This window comes from Suncus etruscus, chromosome 14 (genome assembly GCF_024139225.1).
Source record: "Suncus etruscus isolate mSunEtr1 chromosome 14, mSunEtr1.pri.cur, whole genome shotgun sequence".
NCBI classification, from domain to species: Eukaryota; Metazoa; Chordata; class Mammalia; order Eulipotyphla; family Soricidae; genus Suncus; species Suncus etruscus.
Window position 1 is genome coordinate 51,440,706 of NC_064861.1, and position 22,717 is coordinate 51,463,422.

The following is a 22,717-nucleotide window of genomic DNA, read 5'->3' on the forward strand; positions in this document are numbered from 1 at the left end:
GTGCAACCCAAGAAACCTAGAGTGTAAGAAATATCCACAGAAAAGAGACCCAGCTTTTTCACAAATCAAAAAGGAAACCAAAAATAAGTTGAAAAGGGAGGAAGAACTTACTAGTTTAATGAAACGTAAGACTTATTAGCCTATTCCTAGGATTCCATAAATGGCAGTATACCCAAATGGATCTACAGAGTCAATTCCTACTAAACCCCAAGTGTCTTCTAAGTAAAAATTAACAGACTTTGCACAAGCGGCCTCAAATAGTCAAAACAAAACTTAAAAAAGAACAATGTTGAAGTAATCATACTTTTTTTCATCCTTTTTTTTTTTTGTGGGGGGGAATCACACCCAGTGCTGCTCAGAGGTTACTCCTGGCTCTGCACTCAGAAGGCAGGCTCGGGGGACCATATGGGATGCCAGGAATCGAACCAGGGTCCCTCCTGGGTTGGTCACATGCAAGGCAAACACCCTATTGCTGTGCTGTCTCTCTGGCCCTAATCATACTTCTTGATTTCAAAACTGAATACAAAAGTGAAGCTATCAAGATAAAGACTATGTTAACAGTACAAAGATGGACATATTAATCTGGACAGAGAGTAAGGGGGTTAAGGCATATGCCTGCTACTCTGGTTTGAATCTCCAGCACCAGAGTTTCCCTGCGCACCACCAGGAGTAAAACCCTGGGCACTACCAGGCACGGCCCAAACAAAAGAATCAAAAGCACAACACTGGGAAAGAGGACAGAAAGAAACCCACCCTTCTTGGTGTGCAAGAAGATATCATGATGATTTTAGAGCAAGGAGACCAGACCAGTCTTTCCAACAACTGGTGCTGAGACAACTGGATAGCTACAGGCATGAAATTTAATCGCAGCCTCAAAATAGATCAAACACAAAATATGAGAACTAGAAGTATAAAAACCTCCTTAGAAAAACCCATAAATGTCAATCTTCAGGAACATGGGTTGGACCAGTTTCCAAAAGTGGGTGATAGCGCCCCCTAGGGGTGCTGGAATGACTGAACGAGGTTGCGGATTGACAAGCAGTAGTCTGGGTTTAACAGTTATTTTCTGTTTGTTACCTTTAAAAAGGTATGTTTCTTCGGTGGCAGAGCAAAGCATTCGACCAGGTGGAGATGGCACTGAAAGGTAGCAAAGTATTATGTATGAAACCTCATCAGCAATATTACTGTAAACCATCGAGTAAAAATCGATATTAAAAAGAAAAAATGTTGGGGCCAGAGTGATGTACAGCAGGAAGGGCTTTTGCTTTGCGTGTGGCTGTGACCTGAGTTCGATCCTCAGCATCCATAAGGTCCCCAAACTCCACTAGGAGTAATTCCTGAGTTCAGAGCCAGGAATAACCCAAGAGCATTGCTGGGTTTGGTTCAAAAACAAAACAAACGTGCCTCTTACAGAGGGATACTGGTGGGAAGCAAATGGGGGCAGGTAGTGGCATGATGGCAGGAAGTGGACACTGGTGAAGGGACTGGTATTGCAACACTGTATGCCTGAAATCTAATCATGAGTAACTGTAAGTTCATGGTGACTACATTAAACATTTTTTTAATTTAAAAATGCAAATAAAATAAAAGGTACTTTTCTAGGAGGGATACTAAGTAATTTTCTTTCTGAAAAGGGGGAAGTAGGTCAAGTATCAAGCTTAAATGTTCACAGCAGCATGATTCACAATAGTCAGAGTGGAAAAAACCAAATGTCCATGAAATAGTGGAATCAACAAAAATAGGCAATAGCACCCAATGGAATATTATTCAGCTGTAAAATGCACGACAATAGACTGTAAGTCGCCAGAATTTTGTTTGGCTTTAGTTTTGGTTTTGCACCCTGGTCAAGTTCAGGGGCTGCTTCCTGGCTGTGGCTAGGGAACTGTGTAGTTCTGGGGACTGGCCTCAGTGCGCTGTGTACAAATCATGTACCCTGCCCTCTGAGTCATCTCCAGAGCCCTAGGCTGAGCTATTTTTATGTTTTAGTTTTGGCAATGGGGGCAGGAGTTGGGTCACACCTGATGTGGTGCTCAGGGACTAGCTACTCCAGGTTCTGTGCTCAGGAGTCACTCATGGCAGTGCTGGGGAGAGAACAAACCTTGGCTACTTGCAAGGCATGTACATTTATTCCTGGACTATCTCTCTGGCCCCCCTGGCCAAACTTCAAAAGCAATAAGCATTGTGAAAGAAGGCATACAGTAACATATAAAAACATGTTTATAGTGCATGCCTTATAGCTCAATGATTTTTAAGTCATATAGGCCACATATTATGCTTTATAAGTCATATAGGCCACATATAACAGTAATTACAATTCTAATTTTAAAAAGGCAACTATAAAAAATAAAAATTGAGGAGCTGGATAGCACAGTGGTAGTATGTTTACCTTGCACGTGGCTGACCCGGGACAAGTCCGCGTTTAATCCCTAGTATCACATATGGTCCCCAAGCCTACCTGGAGTGATTTCTGAGTGCAAAGCCAGGAGTAACCCCTGAGCACTGCCGGGTGTGCCCCTCAAGAAACCCCCCCCCCCCAAATAGAAGTCTCCTGTCTTCTTTTTCTCAAGGAAGTTTATGCTTCTTATGAATTTTGGGAGTATTTTATCTATTTCTTTTAAAAATATCATCCTTATAGGGATTACATTATATCTGTACAATGCTTTAGGAAGTATAGCCATTTTAATGATGTTAATCCCCCTAATCCATGAGCAGGGTTATGTGTCCCATTGCAGCACTATCCACAATAGTCAGAATCTAGAAACAACCCAAGTGCTTGAGAACGGATGAATGAATAAAAAACTGGGGTACATTTACACAATGGAATACTTCACAGCTGTTAGGAAAAATAAAGTCATAAAATTTGCTTATCATGGATAAATATGGAGAGTATTATGCTGTGTAAAATGAGTCAGAGGGAGAAAGACATAAAATGATTGCACTTATTTGTGGGATATAAAAAAAAACCACGATAAACAAGATAGTATGATAATAATTCTCCAAAACAACAGAGAAGAGGGCCAGGAAGACCAGTCCATGATAGGAAGCTTGCCACAAAAGCAAGAGAGTGCAGTTAGGACAGATAAAGGACCACTATGACAATGACAGAAACAATCACTCTTATCACTCTAGACAAGAACTGGGTGTTGAAAAGAGATAAAGTGGTGAGTAAGAAATGGCTGACTGTGGGGATTGCCAGGTGAAGTGCTGATTGTTTCACCTGCAGGGTCTCCGCCCTGCTGTGCTTCTTCTGAGGAAACTGAGGACCTGAAAGGAGCCCTGTTCTGTGCTTCTCTGTCTTTTCTGAATCCTTGAAGCTCTCCTCATAGCCCTGGGAAGCAAACCCCCAAAAAACTGCATTCTGAAGCTACCCAGCAAGCGAGTGAGTGATTAAGAAATGGCTGACTTTACAAGCCCAGAAAGGGGAAGCCACTGAACTCTGCTGGAACTCAGATGCCAGCACCCCTATCTGCCTGTCTTCTGTACTGTGCTCCATTTTCGGCCTGATTTCATTCTGTGTGTGGCTCATCTGCAGAGGGCTCACCTTCCCTGGAGTCTTCCCTGGAGATGAGTTTACAAGCCCAGAAAGGGTGGAGCAGAGAAGCACGGCTGCTTTGCTTCGCTTCCTGGTCGTGCACATCATTTAGCCAATGAATACAACCACAAACCGTAGAAAAACCCACAATACAAGTGTGACAATGGGGAAACAACACAGGCCAGCGCCAGACATAGATAATGACGATGGCAACTCTGATGACTTGAACATGACCAACCAACTAGTCAGTCTCTCAGATAAGGAGTTTAGAGTCGCAATATGGAAGATGTTCAAAGAACTCAAAGAAAGTATAGAAGAGAACACTAATAAGAATCAAGAAAATATGAAGATAGAAGTCAGAAAACTCCAAACTGAAATTTCAGGTCAAATAACAGGTCTGAAAAACTCAGTAGATGAATTGAAGAAAAACATGGTTGAGCTTTCCCACGGATTAACAGCAGGGGAGGATAGAATTAGTACACTGGAAGATGAGATGAATAAAAATTCCATACAGCAGAAGAAATTGGAAAAAAGCCTTAAAGCAAATGATCAAACAATGGAAAAATTACTCAAAGAATGGGAACAGATGAAAATAGAAGTCTATGATAAGCTCAACAGAAACTTAAGAATCATTGGAGTCCCAGAGACCCAGGAAGAAAATATCCAGGAAGAATCAACAGTCAAGAACATCATTAAAGTGAAACTTCCAGAGCTAATGAATACATGTGATCAAATCCTGCATGCCCGAAGAGTACCAACTAAAAGAGACGCCAGAAAAACCACCCCAAGACACATCCTAATCACAATGACGAATCCCACAGATAGAGACAGAATTCTGAAAGCAGCAAGATCGAAAAGAGAAATTACATTCAAGGGAACATCCTTGAGATTTACTGCAGACCTGTCACCGGAAACACTCAAGGCCAGAAGGCAGTGGTGGGACATCGTGACAAAACTCAATGAAATAAATGCTTCACCTAGAATACTGCACCCAGCAAAACTCACTTTCAGGTTTGAAGGAACAATACATGGTTTCACAGACAAACAACAGCTCAGAAACTTTACAGACTCAAAACCATTCTTAAAAGAAAAACTGAATGGCCTACTTTAAGACAAGACTGACCAACAGACACACCAAACTTCGATATAAAGATGGCACTAACTCCCAGGACAATTCGTTCTCTCAATGTCAATGGACTAAATGCACCAGTTAAGAGACACAGAGTGGCTAAATGTATCAAAAAACTCAATCCAACCTTCTGCTGCCTACAAGAAATGCACCTGAATAGTCAGAACAAACATAGACTCAAAATAAAAGGCTGGAGGAAAATCATCCAAGCAAACAAGACCCATAAAAAAGCTGGAGTGGCCATATTAATATCAGATGATGCAAACTTTATACTTAAGAAAGTTGTAAAGGACAAAGATGGACATTTTGTATTAATCAAGGGATACGTACAGCAGGAAGAAATCACTCTCCTAGACATATATGCACTGAATGAGGGGCCAGCAAAATATTTAATAAAATTGTTGACAAATCTGAAAAATAGTATCAATAACAACACAGTAATTGTGGAAGACCTCAACATGGCATTGTCAACACTTGACAGGTTAAACAGACTGAAACCCAACAAGAATATACTAGACCTGAAAAGAGAAATGGAAGAAAGAGGCCTAGTAGATATATACAGGACACTCCATCCCCAGAAGCCCGGATACACATTCTTCTCTAATGTACATGAGACACTCTCCAGGATAGACTACATGCTAGCACATAAAACATACCTCCATAATATCAAGAGGATAGAAATTTTGCAGACTACCTTCACTGACCACAAGGCCCTGAAATTATATGTGAACTACAAAGGGACACAGAAGAAAAAATTTAATACCTGGAAGTTAAACAGCCTAATACTGAATAACTAGTGGGCCCGAGATGAAAATCAAAGAGAAAATCAAAACCTTCCTAGAAACAAATGACAATGGAGACACAAACTATCAGAACCTATGGGACACAGCAAAAGCGGTACTGAGAGGAAAATTTATAGCTTTGCAAGTACACATCAGGAAAGAAGAAGGGGCACTCCTGAATAGCTTAATGATGCAGCTCATAGAATTAGAAAGTACTCAACAAAAGGACCCAAAAATAGGGAGACAGAAGGAAATAAAAAGCTGAGAGCAGAAATCAATGAAGTGAAAACCCGAAAAACAATCCAAAAGATCAACGAAAGTAGAAGTTGATTCTTTGAAAAAAATAAACAAGATTGATAGACCACTGGCAAAACTAACAAAGAAAGAGAGAGAAACTTGATAACTCATATTAGGAATGAAAAAGAAGATCACTACTGATATGGTAGAGATCCAAAGGGTAATCAGAAACTACTTTCAGAAACTCTATGCCACTAAAAATGAAAACCTGGGAAGAAATGGATAAATGTTTGGACTCTTATAATCTTCCACAGTTGAATGAAGAGGATGTAGATATCTAAACACACCCATCACTATTGAGAAAATTAAGACAGTAATCAAATGTCTGCCCAAAAACAAAAGTCCATGTCCAGATGGATTTACTAATGAATTCTTTCAAACCTTTCAAGAGAAACTTCTACCAATCCTGGCAAGACTCTTTCATGAAATTGAAAAAACAGGAACACTTCCAAATAGCTTTTATGAAGCCAACATCACCTTGATAACTAAACCAGACAGAGATGCTACCAAAAAAGAAAATTACAGGGCCGGGCGGTGGCGCTAAAGGTAAGGTGTCTGCCTTGCCAGCATTAGCCTAGGACGGACCGCGGTTCGATCCCCCGGTGTCCCATATGGTCCCCCAAGCCAGGAGCGACTTCTGAGCGCATAGCCAGGAGTAACCCCTGAGCGTTACCGGGTGTGGCCCAAAAACCAAAAAAAAAAAAAAAAAAAAAAAAAAAGAAAATTACAGACCAATATCGGTGATGAATGCAGATGCAAAGATCCTCAACAAAATCCTGGCAAATAGGATTCAATGCCTCATTAAGAAGATCATCCACTACGATCAAGTAGGTTTCATCCCAGGAATGCAAGGCTGGTTTAACATCCGTAAATCTATCAACATAATATACAACATCAACAACAAAAAAAATAGAAATCACATGATCATATCAAGAGACGCAGAGAAAGCATTTGATAAGGTCCAACATCCATTCTTGATCAAAACTCTCAGCAAGATGGGAATGGAAGGAACTTTTCTCAATATAGTTAAGGCCATCTACCACAAGCCAGAGGCAAATATTGTCCTCAATGGAGAAAAACTGAAAGCCTTTCCTCTAGACTCTGGCACAAGACAAGGTTGTCCTCTCTCACCACTCCTATTCAACATAGTACTGGAAGTACTTGCTATAGCGATTAGGCAAGAAAAAGATATCAAGGGAATCCAGATAGGAAAGGAAGAAGTCAAGCTCTCGCTGTTTGCAGATGACATGATACTCTACCTAGAAAATCCTGAAGTCTCTACGAAAAAGCTTCTAGAAACAATAGACTCATATAGCAAGATGGCAGGCTACAAAATTAACCCACAAAAATCAATGGCCTTTCTATACATCAATAAGGAAGAAATAGACATTAAGAAAACAACCCCATTCACAATAGTGCCACACAAACTCAAATATCTTGGAATCAACTTGACTAAAAATGTGAAGGACCTATACAAAGAAAACTATAAAACTCTGCTCCAAGAAATAAGAGAGGACACGCAGAAATGAAAAACACATACCCTGCTCATGGATTGGCAGGATTAACATCATTAAAATGGCAATACTCCCCAAAGCATTGTACAGATTTAATGTGATCTCTCCAAAGATACCCATGATATTCTTCAAAGAAGTAGATCAGGCACTTTTGAAATTCATTTGGAACAATAAATACCCTAGAATAGCTAAAGCAATCATTGGGAAAAAGAATATGGGAGAAATTACTTTCCCCAACTTTAAACTGTACTACAAAGCAATAGTTATCAAAACATGGTATTGGAATAAAGACAGGCCCTCAGATCAGTGGAATAGGCTTGAATACTCAAGAGAATGTTTCCCACACATACAATCACCTAATTTTTGATAAAGGAGCAAGAAATCCTAAATGGAGCAAAGAAAGCCTCTTCAACAAGTGGTGTTGGCACAACTGGCTAGCCACTTGCAAAAAATTAAATTTAGACCCCCCAGCTAACATCATGTATGAAGGTTAAATCCAAATGGATGAAAGACCTCGGTATCAGACCTGAAACCATAAGATATATAGAACAACACGTAGGTAAAACACTCCAGGACATTGAGACTAAAGGCATCTTCAAAGAGGAAACTGCACTCTCCAAGCAAGTGAAAACAGAGATTAACAGATGGGAATATATTAAACTGAGAAGCTTCTGCACCTCAAAAGAAATAGTGCCCAGGATACAAGAGCCCCCCACTGAGTGGGAGAAACTATTCACCCAATACCCATCAGACAAGGGGCTAATCTCCAAAATATACAAGGCACTGACAGAAATTTACAAGGAAAAAATATCCAATCCTATCAAAAAATGGTGAGAAGAAATAGATAGACACTTTGACAAAGAAGAAATAAAAATGGCCAAAAGACACATGAAAAAATGCTCCACATCACTAATCATCAGGGAGATGCAAATCAAAACTATGAGGTACCACCTCACACCCCAGAGATTGGCACACATCACAAAGAATGAGAACAAGCAGTGTTGGCGGGGATGTGGAGAGAAAGGAACTCTTATCCACTGCTGGTGGGAATGCCGTCTAGTTCAACCTTTATCGAAAGCAATATGGAGATTCCTCCAAAAACTGGAAATCGAGCTCCCATACAACCCAGCTATACCACTCCTAGGAATATATCCTAGGAACATAAAAATATAATACAAAAATCCCTTCCTTACACCTATATTCATTGCAGCACTACTTACCATAGCAAGACTCTGGAAACAGCCAAGATACCCTTCAACAGATGAATGGCTAAAGAAACTGTGGTACATATACACAATGGAATATTATGCAGCTGTCAGGAGAGATGAAGTCATGAAATTTTCCTATACATGGATGTACATGGAATCTATTATGTTGAGTGAAATAAGTCAGAGAGAGAGAGAAAGATGCAGAATGGTCTCACTCATCTATGGGTTTTAAGAAAAATGAAAGACATTCTTGCAATAATAACTTTCAGACACAAAAGAGAAAAGAGCTGGAAGTTACAGCTCACCTCATGAAGCTCACCACAAACAGGGATGAGTTTAGTTAGAGAAATAACTACGCTTTGAACTATCCTAATAATGAGAATGTACGAGGGAAATAGAAAGCCTGTCTAGAGTACAGGCGGGGGTTGGGTGGGGAGGAGGGAGATTTGGGACATTGGTGATGGGAATGTTGCACTGGTGATGGGTGGTATTCTTTACATGACTGAAACCCAAACATCATGTAATAAAGTTGTTCAAATTTTTAAAAAAATGTAAAAAAAAAAACTTTAGCAGAAATTAAAATAAGGTCAAAATAAAAGTCACACTAAATCAAAAAAAAAAAAAAGAAAAGAAAAGAAATAAAGTGATATGTATAATAGCTCTTCAGTAACAATACTATAAACCACTTGAAAGGTAAAAAGGAAGACACACACACACACACACACACACACACACACACACACACACACACACACACACACGAAAAATGTCTGCCATAGAGGCAGGCATGGGAAAGGGCAGGGAGCATGAAGAGAGGGAAATGGGAGACATTGGTGGCGCAAAGTGTGCACTGTAAAAGGATGGGTGTTGGACATTATATAACTGAAAATCAATTATGAACAACTTTGTACTGTATCTCACAGTAATTCAAGTAAAAAATTAATTTTACTAAAATAAATAAAAATTGAGAAAATATTAATTTAATATTTAAAAAATACAGTAATTATTTAGGTGTGGTAACGATATTAAAATTATGTTAAAAACAAAATGATTATTGCTAAGAATATAGGAAAAGTATGGATGAAATGATTTAAAGCCTATCTTTAAAGGTATCTATGGGGGCTGGAGAGATAGCATAGCAGTAAGGCATTTGTCTTGCACACAGCTAACCCAGATCGAATGTTGGTTTGAATCCTAGCATCCCATATGGTCCCCTGTGCCTTCCAGGAGTGATTTCTGAGCCAGGAGTAACCCCTGAGCGCTGCCAGATGTAAATCCCCCTCAAAAAAAAAACCCTGGTATTTTCCTCAAAATATAATTTGGAAGACATAAATGAAGATTGAATGTGTATTTAGTATATATTAATATGAAAGGTATTAATTATTAATTAATAAAATATACACTTTGCATTAATATGAATATGTATTAAAGTATTGACAGAAATCATGATACTATCTCAGTGTTTGAATAAACTTTAAATGAATCATAATAAAATATTTCTTTCGGTAGGGGATTTGCGGGCCACACTCAGTAGTGCTCAGGTGTCCTGCCAAGAGGTAAGCTGGATCATGTGGTAATAAGGACTGACCAGGGGCCTTGGCATACATTTAAGGCAAGCACATCAACCTCTGTATGAGCTCTCTGGTCCTCCTAGTAAAAGACATTTTAAAAAGTGAAGACTCATCCCCCACCCATTCTTCCCAGGTAACTTGACCTTACCTGCAAGACCCCGCCCATTCCTGGGAGGGGTCTTGGAAAAGGTAGATAAAGCCTTTGACCCAGGGCATTAGGGGGTTCTTTTGGTCTTTTGCCAGCATGGAGGTCAAAGGGAAGATGGCTGAAAGGAGTTAAGATGCAGGGCTAGCTAAGAATGGCTGAATGTTTAAAAGGTTATGATATAGGCCACCCATGTGGTAGATAGGGCATGAATAAAGCTGATACTTCCTGATGTCTGTCTCTGGATGAGTCTGATTCCGCCAATCACCTAAACCTGGGACCCGCCAACTGAATGGGAATTGCGGAGCCACGTGGCCTGGGATGGCAGAGAAAAATTCCTCCATCCATCCACCTCTCTCCAGCAACCATCGTTAATTATTTAATGCAACATAAAAGAATGTCATATTTGTAATTACCGTATTTTCTGGCATATAAGACGACTTTTAAAACAAAAAAATGTCAACTGAAAATCGGGGGTCATCTTATACGTGGAGTATATCCCAAAAAATGTTTCAATATGCTGCTAAATGATAATTGTCTGAATATTGCCACAAAACAAATTTTCCAACTCGATCCTGCACCAATCACTGCTAGGCTGCTCGGACCGCCTCTCTAACTCAGCCAATCCAAGCAGGCTTTTTATGCATGCATATTAGAAAATGTTCTGGACCCGAATCTACACTGTAAAAAGCCTGCTCAGATTGGCCAGAGTCAGAGAGGAAGTCTATGACAGTATAACCTTTGAATCTTTGCTTGTTGTGATTGGCTCATTGTGGTACATACAGTTGCAGCACAGGAACGTTCTGATACAGCGAATATAGGCCTAAACCTATGTTTTAACTGCACAATTAGGGGGTCGTCTTATACACCGGCAAATACGGTATGTACAAATAGATATAGTATAGCTCTGGACAGATACATAAAGAACTTATCATTATGGTTCCCCGGCGTGCCAGGAGTGATTTCTGAGCATAGAGCCAGGAGTAACCCCTGAGCACTGCCGGGTGAGACCCAAAAACCTCTAGAAAGACAAATTGAATAGAAGGTCTTTAGTAGAAAGGAAACTATTATTCATTGAATGCCCTTATTTTATTTTGAACCCAGATCCCTGACTTGCACAGCATATGCTCACCTATTTTTCCTGCTCTAACTGTCCCACCTTTCAGAAACAGATTCTAGTTTCAGGGAGACAGCTTATTGGGTTGGAGTACAAGCTTTGCACGTAGAAGCAGGGGTTCAATCTCCAGCACTATTTGGTCCTCTTCCAGGAATGTCTTTCCCTTCCTATCCCCTGCCAGGAATGACTTCAAGCACTGAGCCAGGAGTAGCCCCTAAACACTGCTGGGTGTGACTCCAAAATAATAACAAAAAAGTGGCTAGAGCAAAAGGGTATATATAACCACTAGGCCATTATTAATAAAGTTCAGGAGATACATGTTATAGTATCCCATTTTAAGAGAGGGGAAAAATGTGTTCGCTTTTATCAGTGACTCACTGAGTCATTTAGCACAATCTTCTGGGAGAGGCAAGGGCAGAGCTGAAAACATTCTTAAATTTCTTTCTTGACCCAGCCCCCAGGAACACTTAACTGTCACTCACAACTTTGTGCTAAACTTTGTGCTACTTAATAAAGAGGCAGATTTCAGAACACTAAAAGTAAACACAAAAGAAAATTTATTCCCAGAGACTGTGTTAAGCCTCTAGGGTCAATCAAATCCGACCATCAGCAGGAGCCAGGCGTTCTACTAGCAAGCCAGGTGAAATCAAGAAACCTGACATTCGGGGAAGATAAAGAAAAAGTCTTTGTAAGCAGAGATGACAGGACCAGGCTCTGGCTTTGTGAAAACTCCTGGGAGCACACAATTGTCATTTGTCAGCTCCATTGGTAGTTTCCAACACATTACTTTGCAGGGGAGTCAACACATTCTTAGGTATAGACTATCTAGTACAACAAAAACTTGGTAAGTGAAGTTTAAGTAGGTTCACCTAGAGAGAAGAACCTGCCTTCCTGAATATAATGCATCCCAACCTCTAATGGTGCATGTGAATTAGGAGTAAAAAAAGAAAACTGTCACCCACCTTGGTTCTTGTCATCTGGGTCAGAATCTGATTTCAGTCTTTTCACACTGTTGCTACTCTCTGAGCTGTAACAGAAAACACAGGGATGTGAGCTACACCTGACCTCGGAGCGCGAAGCTTGGGTATCAGAAGCTCCAATAACAGCTTACTGCTTACGTGGGTCTAGAGAGCAACCTCAAATAGTGGGATGAACTGAACTGAATTCTGGACTCCAATTTCTTTCTAGTTATGTTACCAGATAGGGAGACAACTTTACCCTGAAGGGGTAACATGTTACATCCTCAAGCACCATCTAAGCTTATGATTCTATGTGGTCCTTATTCATTTTGGTTAGATCAGCAGATGGATTTCAAGAATAACCAAACATATTCATAACTGACACAAATCTATTTGTTACTAAAGAATATAAGTCTAAATATTTTCAGTATTTAAAAAAAAACAACAAACATCTAAGGACTGGACAATAGCACAAGGGTAGGGCATTTGCTTTGCATACAACCAACCCAGAACTGACCCATATGGTCCATTGAGCCTGCCAGAAGCAATTTCTGAGCCAGGAGTAATCAATGAGCACTGCCAGATGTGGCTCAAAAACAAATAAAAATATAGTAAAATTTAAAAACCATTTAATTTTAGTGTTAAGTATGACCATACCAAAGGTCAGAATAGTAGTAGCATATGAGAAAGTAAGCATGAAGCAAAAACAGTTATTTATTTTATGTCCTACTAAGTATACCTGGTAATCTGCAAGATTAAATACTAAAGGAGAGATTAATATAAATCTAAAATTATTCTTAGTCTTTTCATAAAGCAAAAATACTAAGGAAGGGCCGGAGAGATAGCACAGCAGTAGAGCGTTTGCCTTAGATGCAGAAGGACCGTGGTTTGAATACAGCGTCCCATATGGTCCCCTGAGCCTGCCAGAAGCAATTTCTGAGCAGAGAGTCAGTAGTAACCCCTGAGTGCTGCCGGGTATGACCCCTCAAAACAAACAAACAAAAAATACTAAGGAAAAAAAATTGGAGGGGTGAGGTTGGGTCACAGTTGGTCATGCTCAGGGGTTACTCCTGGCTGCACTCAGGAATAACTTGTCTAGCTCAGGGGACCATATAGGATGCCAAAGATATAACTCAAGTTGGCTGCAAGGCAACCTACTTATTGTATTATTGTTCCTGCCCCCAAAGAAAAATATTTTAAGTAAAAAGACAAATAAGAGGGGCCTGAGAGATAGCACAGCGATAGGGCATTTGCCTTGTATGTGGCCAACTCGGGAGGGACCTGCTCCAATTCCTGGCATCCCATTTGGGCCCACAGCCTGCCAGGGGCGAGCAGGAGTGACTGAGCGTTGCCAAGTGTGTGGCCCAAAAACCAATCAATTAATCAATCAATAAACAAATAAAGAAAGTTAAAAGAAAGACAAATAAGAATAGAAATTAAGGTCGGAGCAATAGCACAATGGTAGGACTTTTGCTTTCCATGCAGCCGACCTGGGACCTATACAGGTTCAATTCCCAGCATCCCATATGGTCCCCCAAGCCTGCCAGGAGCGATTCTTAGGATACTCCTGAGCCTGCCAGGTGCGATTCTGAGTAACTCCTGAGCACAACCAGGAAAAAATAAAAATAAAAAGAATAGAAACTAGATCCAAAAAAGAGAGAAGAAATTCTTTTTTTTTTTTTGGGGGGGGGGCACACCTTACAACACTTAGGGGTTACTCTTTTTTTTTTTTTTTTTGTGGATTTTGGGTCACACCCGGCAGTGCTCAGGGGTTTTTCCTGGCTTCATGCTCAGAAATTGCTCCTGGCATGCATGGGGGACCATATGGGACACCGGGATTCAAACCGATGACCTTCTGCATGAAAGGTAAATGCCTTACCTCCATGCTATCTCTCCGGCCCCTTAGGGGTTACTCTTGGCTCTACGTTCAGAAGTTACTCCTGGTAGGCATCTTCAAGGAGGAAACAGCACAATCCAAATAAGTGGAAGCAGAGATAAACAGATGAGACTATGCTGAGAAGCTTCTGCACCTCAAAGGAAATAGTGCCTAGGATACAAAAGCCACCCACAGAATGGAAGAAACTATTCTCCCAATATCCATCAGACAAGGGGCTAATATCTAAGATATACAAAGTATTGAAAGAACTTAACAAGAAAAAAAAATCTAACTCCATCAAAAAATGGGGAGAAGAAATGAACTATTTCTCAAAGAAAAAATACAAATGGCCAAATGGCACATGAAAAAATGCTCTACATCACTAATCATCAGGGAGATGCAAATCAAAACAACAATGGGGTACCATCTCACACCACAGAGATTGGCACACATCACAAAGAACAAGAACAATCAGTGCTGGCTGGGATGTGGAGAGAAAGGAGCTCTCATTCACTGCTGGTGGTAATGCCTTCTAGTCCAGCCTTTATGGAAAACAATAAGGAGATGCCTCAAAAAACTGAAAACTGAGCTCCCATATGATCCAGCTAACTAGGGATAAACCCTAGGATCACAAAAACACAATAAAAAAAAATGCCTTTCTCTCACCTATATTCATTGCAGTACTATTTACAATAACCAGACTCTGGAAACAACCAAGATGCCCTTCAACAGATGAATGGCTAAAGAAACTGTGATACATATACACAATGGAATATTATGCAGTAGGCAGGAGAGATGAAGTCATAAAATTTTCCTATACATGGATGTACATGGAATCTATTATGCTGAGTGAAATAAGTTAGAGGGAGAGAGATAGACACAGAATAGTTTCACTAATCTATGGGTTTTAAGAAAAACAAAAGACATTATTGTAATAATGCCCAGAGACAACAGAGATGAGGGATGGAAGGATTGGCTCTCGATGTGAAGCACACCACATAGAGTGATGAGTTTAGTTAGAGAGATGACTACTCTATCATGCCAATGTTAATGAGAGAAGTAGAATGCCTGTCTTGAATATAGGCAGGGGGTGGGAAAGGAGGGAGAGGGGGGCATTGGTGGTAGGAAGGTTGCACTGGTGAAGGGGGGTGGTATTCTTTTTATCACTGAAACCCAACTACAATCATGTATGTTATCATGATGCTTAAATAAAGGAAAAAATAATAATTAAAAAAGTTACTCCTGGGGTCGGAGAGAGCACAGCGGTAAGGTGTTTGCCTTGCATGGAGAAGGGCAGTGGTTCAAATCTCGGCATCCCATATGGTCCCCCAAGCCTGCCGGGGGCGATTTCTGAGTGTGGAGCCAGGAGTAACCCCTGAGCGCTGCTGGGTGTGACCCAAAAACAAACAAACAAAAAAAGTTACCCCTGGCAGGTTTGGGGGACCATATGGGATGCCAGTATTCAAACTACAGTCCTTCTGCATGCAAGACAAATGCCCTACATCCATGCTATTTCAAGGTAATTCAAAGAAGTTATTCAAATAAAAATTAAAAAAAGAAAGAAGAGCAAAGAGAGCTAGAGAGAGAGCACACAGGACTAGAACACAAGCTCTCTAGCCATGTTAGAAGCCTAGCATTGCATGGTGTATCCACAATACCCTCAAGGGCAGTAGGTAACCCAGGAAGTTCTCAAACACTGAACCATCATACCAACAGACATGTACCAGGCTCACAAGACCAAGTATCACTGGGAATTGACCTTGGCCACCTTCCTACCCCTTTCAAATACTACTGGGTGAGGTTCCAAAACAAACAATTGAGAATAGAAAAAGAATTACCAAGGCAAATACTACAGAAGGTTGGAATGCTTCTACTGAATTAGGAAAATCAACTAAGATCACAAAAGACTTGCAAGAGAGAAAGGGGATTACTTTATAAGGAAACAAAGCTCAAGTCACTATGAAGAACTTACAACTGTGGATATGTAAAAGGCCTCTAATTAGAATTTAAAACAGAACTCTAAAGAAAAATCAAGAAATTATTGCCACATTGGGAAATTTCAAATTAACTTCACCCAAATTCTGCTAGAGCAAGAAGACAAATATGTAAAGACACAGAGGGAGTGAAACAATACAGTTAACAAGTTTGCTTTGTTGTACCTACACAGAATAAATGTATAATATACAAATTCTCAAAACTCACAAGATCCACAAAAATTAACTTCAAGAATGGGTCCCAAAGCAAATCTAAAACAATTTTAAATGAATCAGTACACAGAAACCACAATGCAATTAAGGTAGAAATCATTTTTTAAGATAAGGTAATTATTTTATTTCATCTCTAAGCTAGAAATAAAATTTTAAGATAACGATAATATTCCCTTTCTAAAACCCTTAAAAACATGAAGGCATTACTAACACAAAATACACGAGGGGAAAGTTTTATTTGAGTACAAATGAAATATGGTAACTTTAAGTTTTTAAAACTACGAAGTGTTTCTAACTCATGCATCAATGGAGGAGTCACTAAATGTTTACAAATATATGTAAGTTGGAAACTTAACATATAATTAATAAAAACTAAGGAAAATTTAGTTTTAGATGCTCGAAACTGAAAAAGCAGGGATAAAGTGAACCATACAAATATTACAGAATAAATTTTAAGGCAAAAATTCCCAAAGGGGGGCAGAGAGATAGCATGGAGGTAGGGTGTTTGCCTTGCACGCAGAAAGATGGTGGTTCGAATCCTGGCATCCCATATGGTCCTCCGAGCCTGCTAGGAGCGATTTCTGAGCATAGAGCCAGGAGTAACCCCTGAGTGCTGCTGGGTGTGACCCAAAAACCAAAGATAAATAAATAAATAAATAAATCCAAGAGTCTTCGAAAGGACTAACGTATCACCTCTAATGAAGCAAGAAAAAATTAGAATAAGAATAAACAAAAAAAAGATTAAAATAGGAATTATCCACTTTAAGCTAATGTATTTGCTAACAAGACAAATGGACAAAACCTCAGAAAAATATTAATACTGAGTTAGAAAAAGATACATAAAATTTACAAGTTTTTAAGACAATGTAAAATAAAAGTGAATAGTGGACCAAATATTTTGAATAAGGTATGCCCAATGTTCACACAGCATCACACACCATCTTATAGAGAACAGAAAATGAAGGAAGACTTTCGAAATAATTTTATATAACTATTTTATCTTCCTATCAAAATTAAGGTATCTCTCATGAATGCATGTGCAATAACCTATACAAAAAATTAGCAACTACTCCCCCCACCCCCAAAAGCCAACAGGGGAACAGAGCAATAGTAGAGTAGGTAGGGCTCTTGCTTTGCATTTGACTGAACTGGTTCCATCCCCAGCACCACAAATGGTCCTCTGTGCCCCACTGGAGTGATCCCTAAGCAATGAATCAGATAGTAAATCTTGAGTACCACCAGTTGAGTGTGGCCCTTTTTCCTCAAAAAATGCTGCAGTTAGAAATAGGTAACTATTTATAGATAAACAGGTAGTATTTATATATTTCTAATAGCAGAAATAAATCAGAGCACAGCTGAGTTTATCTACAAAAATGCAACATTAAAAAGAAATAAAACATTAAAAAGTAAGTTGAGGTCAGACCAATACCACAGCAGATAGGGCATTTGCCTTGCATGCAGCCAATCCTGGTTCAATCCCTGACATCCCATATGGTCCCCCAAACCAGCCAGGAGTCTTTTTGAGCACAGAGCCAGGAGTAACACTTGAGTGTCACCAGGTACAGTCCCAAAATGAACAAAATCTGTAAGTTATGATTTTTTTTATCTTAACAGAGTAAAGAAGAACTATTTACCATTTTACTATTTAGTATTTAAATATTATTAAAAGGCAGGATAGCATAGCGGTGTTTGCCTTACAAACAGCCGATCCAGGACCGAAGGTGCTGAATCCCAGCATCCCAGATGGTCCCGTGCCTGTCAGGAGCTATTTCTGAGCAGATAGCCAGAAGTAATCCCTGAGATGGGCCCGGAGAGATAGCACAGCGGCGTTTGCCTTGAAAGCAGCCGATTCAGGACCAAAGGTGGTTGATTCAAATCCCGGTGTCCCATATGGTCCCCCGTGCCTGCCAGGAGCTATTTCTGAGCAGACAGCCAGGAGTAACCCCTGAGCATCGCCAGGTGTAACCCAAAAACCAAAAAAAAAAAAAAAAAAAAAAAAAAAAAAAAGAAGTAATCCCTGAGGACCACCGGTGTGGCCCCAAAATAAAAAACAAAACAAAACAAAAAAGCAGGATAAAATTGTCCTTAGCAATTCATGGACATACAAATTTTTTGGGAGAAATGTGTGGGGTGTTCAAGGTTTACTCCTGATTCTGTACTGAGGAATCATTCCTGGTGGTGCTCAGAGGACCATATGTGGTGTTAGGGATTGAACCTGGACTGACCACATGCAAGGCAAGTGCCCAACCTGCTGTACTATCTTTAGCTCCCACACCAAAAAAAAAAACAAACAAAAAAAACAAACTAGAAACAGAACTTGATTTATGTTTAGTTCAGAGAAGTCTAGTAAGGATTCTGAAAAGTAGAAAATCATCAAGTTCTAATTCTCTCTCATAGCCACCTGATGATACAGATCACTCCCGGATATACATTAAGGAAGAGATTCAATTAATGATTTGCTTGAGGTAACAGAGCAAAGGAAAGCAGGAAAGGGGGTGGAGTCCCACCTCTTCTCTTGGGATCCATGGTCTTTCCTTGCCTGGGAAGTCCCAGATTATTGGGAAGCCAAATAATGAGACAGACCAACAGGTGGGGAGGTTTGCAGGGAGTAGAGGACACTCCTATGAGGAAGAATTTCCTGGTAAAAGAATCCCACAAAACAGGTGGCATTGTACTTGCAGAGATTCCAATAGGGAATCCTACGTCCTGCAGCTCTGAAGTCTCTGGAGCTTCTATCTCTTTCTATCTGAGAAAAAAAATCTCAGTAAATATTCTTTCTTAATGCTGAGGAAGTTTATAGAGATGAGGGCTGGAAGGACTGGCCACGATATGAAACTTACCACAAAAAGTGGTGAGTGCAATTAAGAGAAATAACTACACTAACAACTATCACGACAATGATAGTGGGGGCCAGAGAGATAGCATGGAGGTAGGGCGTTTGCTTTGTATGGTTCAAATCCCGGCATCCCATATGGTCCCCTGAGCCTGCCAGGAGCGATCTCTGAGCGCAGAATGAGGAGTAACCCCTGAGCTCTGCCAGGTGTGACCCAAAAAACAAACAAACAAATAAACAACAAAAAAAGACAATGATAGTGAATGAGAGAAGTAGAATACCTGTTTCAAATACAAGCAAGGGGTGGGTGGGTTGGGGAGGAGGGCGATAGGAGATATTGGTGGTGGGAAGGTTGCACTGAAAGGGGGATGTCCTTTTTTTATAATTGAAACCCAACTACAAACATGTTTGTAATAATGATGCTTAAATAAAAATATTATTTTAAAAATGCTGAGAAAGTTATAGGCATTTGTTATAATATTAAAAGATAGCATTTGTTATAATATTAAAAGATAGCAAAGAAAGCTGTCCATAGTAACTTTTTTTTCTATTTTACTGGTAAGTTTACTCAATGAAGTAGATGAAGAAAGTGAATTAAAAGGCATAAGGGAGGGGCTAGAGAGATAGCATGGAGGTAAGGCATTTGCCTTTCATGCAGAAGGTCATCGGTTCGAATCCCGGCGTCCCATATGGTCTCTCGTGCCTGCCAGGAACAATTTCTGAGCATGGAGCCAGGAACAACCCTTGAGCACTGCTGGGTGTGACCCAAAATAACCACAAAAAAAAAAAAAAAAGGCATAAGGGAGCAGGCAGAAATTGCTCTGGCAGGCTGGAGGACCTTATGGAATGCCCGGAATCAAACCCAGGGGTTCATCCCAGGAATTACTCCTGATGGTACTCTGGAGACCAGATGGGATGCTGGGGACTGAATTCAGGTCATCTGTGTGCAATGGCTTCTTCTGAGGACACTGAGGACCTGAAGGGAACTCTTTCCTGTGCTTCTCTGTCTTTCCTGAATTCTTGAAGCTCTCCTTAGAGGCCTGGGAAGCGAACCCCCCAAAAACTGCATTCTGAAGCTGCCCAGAGAGCGAGTGAGTGAGTAAGAACTGGCTGGCTGTGGGGTTGCCAGATGGAGTGATGATCTCTCTACCTGTGGAGACTCTGCCCTGCTGTGCTTCTTCTGAGGATCTAGAGGACCTGAAGGGAACTCTCTCCTGTGCTTCTCTGTCTTTCCTGAATTCTTGAAGCTCTCCTCAGAGGCCTGGGAAGCAACTCCCCCCCCAAAAAAAACCTGTCACCTAGAGGCCCCAGAAGACTTCGCTTCATGGCCTCGCACTCTTTCTAACCAATAAACCCCACCACAACACACAGAAAAAAAAATCACACTATAAGTTTGACAATGGGGAAACCTTGCAGGCAAACACCATGCACAGAAAATGGAGATGATAGCTCGGATGACCCAAAAAATTCCAACCATCTGATTAACCAACCTCTCGGATAAGGAGCTTAGAAAAGAAATATGGAAGATGTTCGTAAAACTCAAAGAAAGCATAGATCGATCTGAACAGAACACAAAGACAGAAATCAGAAAACTCCAAACTGAAATAACAGATCTGAAAAACACGGTAGCTCAACTGAAAAACTCAGTGGATAGTCTCTCCAGCAGGTTAACAGCAGCTGAGGACAGAATCAACATGCTGGAAGATGAGATGCAGAAAAACTCAACACAGCAGAAGAAATTGGAAAAAAAACTTAAGACAAGCGATCAGGCAATGGAAAAAAGTACTCAAGAAATGTGAACAAATGAAAATAGAAGTCTTTGATAAACTCAATAGAAACAACATAAGAATCATTAGAGTCCTAGAGGCCCAGGTAGGAGATCTCCAGGAAGAATCAACTGTCAAAAACATCAAAGACATACTCCCAGAGTTAAACACTACATGCAATCAAATCCTGCATGCCCGAAGAATACCAGCTAAAAGAGACCCGAAGAAAAACACCCCAAGACACATCCTTGTTACAATGACAAATTCCACAAGATAGAGATAGAACACTGAAAGCAGCAAAATCAAAAAGGGAAATTACATTCAAAGGAGCATCCTTAAGACTCACAGCAGACATGTCACAAGAAACTCTCAAGGCCAGAAGACAATGGTGGGATAATGTGACACGACTGAATGAAATGGATACTCACCGAGAATACTGCACCCAGCCTGACTCATGTTCAGGTTTGAAGGAAGGATACATAGCTTTATGGATAAATAACAGCTCAGAAACTTCACAGATGAAAAACCAGCCTTAAAGGAAAAACTGAAAGGTCTACTTTAAGACAAAAGATACCAACAAACACAACAAACTTATCTACAAAGATGACATTAAGTCCTATGACAATCATCTCCCTCTATGTCAATGGACTAAATTCACCAATTAAAAGACACAGAGTGTCAAAATGGGTCAAAAAGATGAATCCAACCTTCTACTGCCTACAAGAAACACACCTGAATAATCAGAACAAACATAGACTCAAAATCAAAGGCTGGAGGAAAATAATCCAAGCAAACAACACCCTTAAAAAAAGCTGGGTGGCCATATTAATATCTGATGACACCAACTTTATACTCAGAAAAGTGGTAAGGGACAAAGATGGACACTTTGTACTAATCAAGGGATATGTGCAACAAGAAGAAATCAGACTATTAAACATATATGCACCCAATAAGAGGCCAGCAAACTATCTAATACAAGTATTGACAAATCTGAAAGAAGACATCAATAATAACACAATAATTGTGGGAGACCTCAACACGACCCTGTCAACACTTGATAGATCAACCAGACTGAAATCCAACAAAAACATACTAGCCCTGAAAAGAGAAATGGAAGAAAGAGGACTAGTAGATATATTAGGACACTCCACCCCAAAAAACCTGGATACACATTCTTCTCCAATGTACATGGGTCATTGTCCAGGATAGACCACATGCTGACACATAAAACATACCTTCATAAAATCAAGAGGACAGAAATCTTGCAGGCTACCTTTGCTGACCACAAGGCTCTGAAATTAGATGTGAACTACAAAGGGACACAAAAGAAAAACTTTAACAATTGAAAATTAAACAGCCTGCTACTGAACAACCAGTGGGTCTGGGATGAAATCAAAAAGGAAATCAAAACTTTCCTGGAAACAAATGATAATGAAGACACAAACTGCCAGAATCTATGGGACACAGCAAAAGTAGTCCTGAGAGGAAAATTTATAGCTGTGCAAGCACACATCAGGAAGAAAGAAGGGGCACACCTGAATAACTTAATGACGCAGCCCATAAAATTAGAAAATGACCAACAAAAGGAATCAAAAATAGGGAGACAGAAGAAAATAACAAAGCTGAAAGCAGAAATCAATGAAGTGGAAACCCAAAAAACAATCTGAAAGATCAACGAAAGCAGAAGTTGGTTCTTTGAAAAAATAAACAAGATTGATAGACCATTGGCAAAATTCACAAAGAAAGAGAGAAACCTGATAACCCGTATTAGAAATGAAAAG

General features: G+C 40.0%; 1 protein-coding gene across 1 annotated transcript in view; it reads right to left on the reverse strand.

Moving 5' to 3' along the window:
- Positions 1-22,717, reverse strand: part of PSME3IP1 (proteasome activator subunit 3 interacting protein 1) — a 45,824-nt gene that overhangs the window by 4,681 nt on the left and 18,426 nt on the right. Inside the window, exon 5 of the mRNA XM_049786153.1 lies at positions 12,258-12,322. Within this exon, the coding sequence (XP_049642110.1) occupies positions 12,258-12,322 (65 nt within the window). The remainder of the gene's footprint in view (positions 1-12,257; positions 12,323-22,717) is intronic.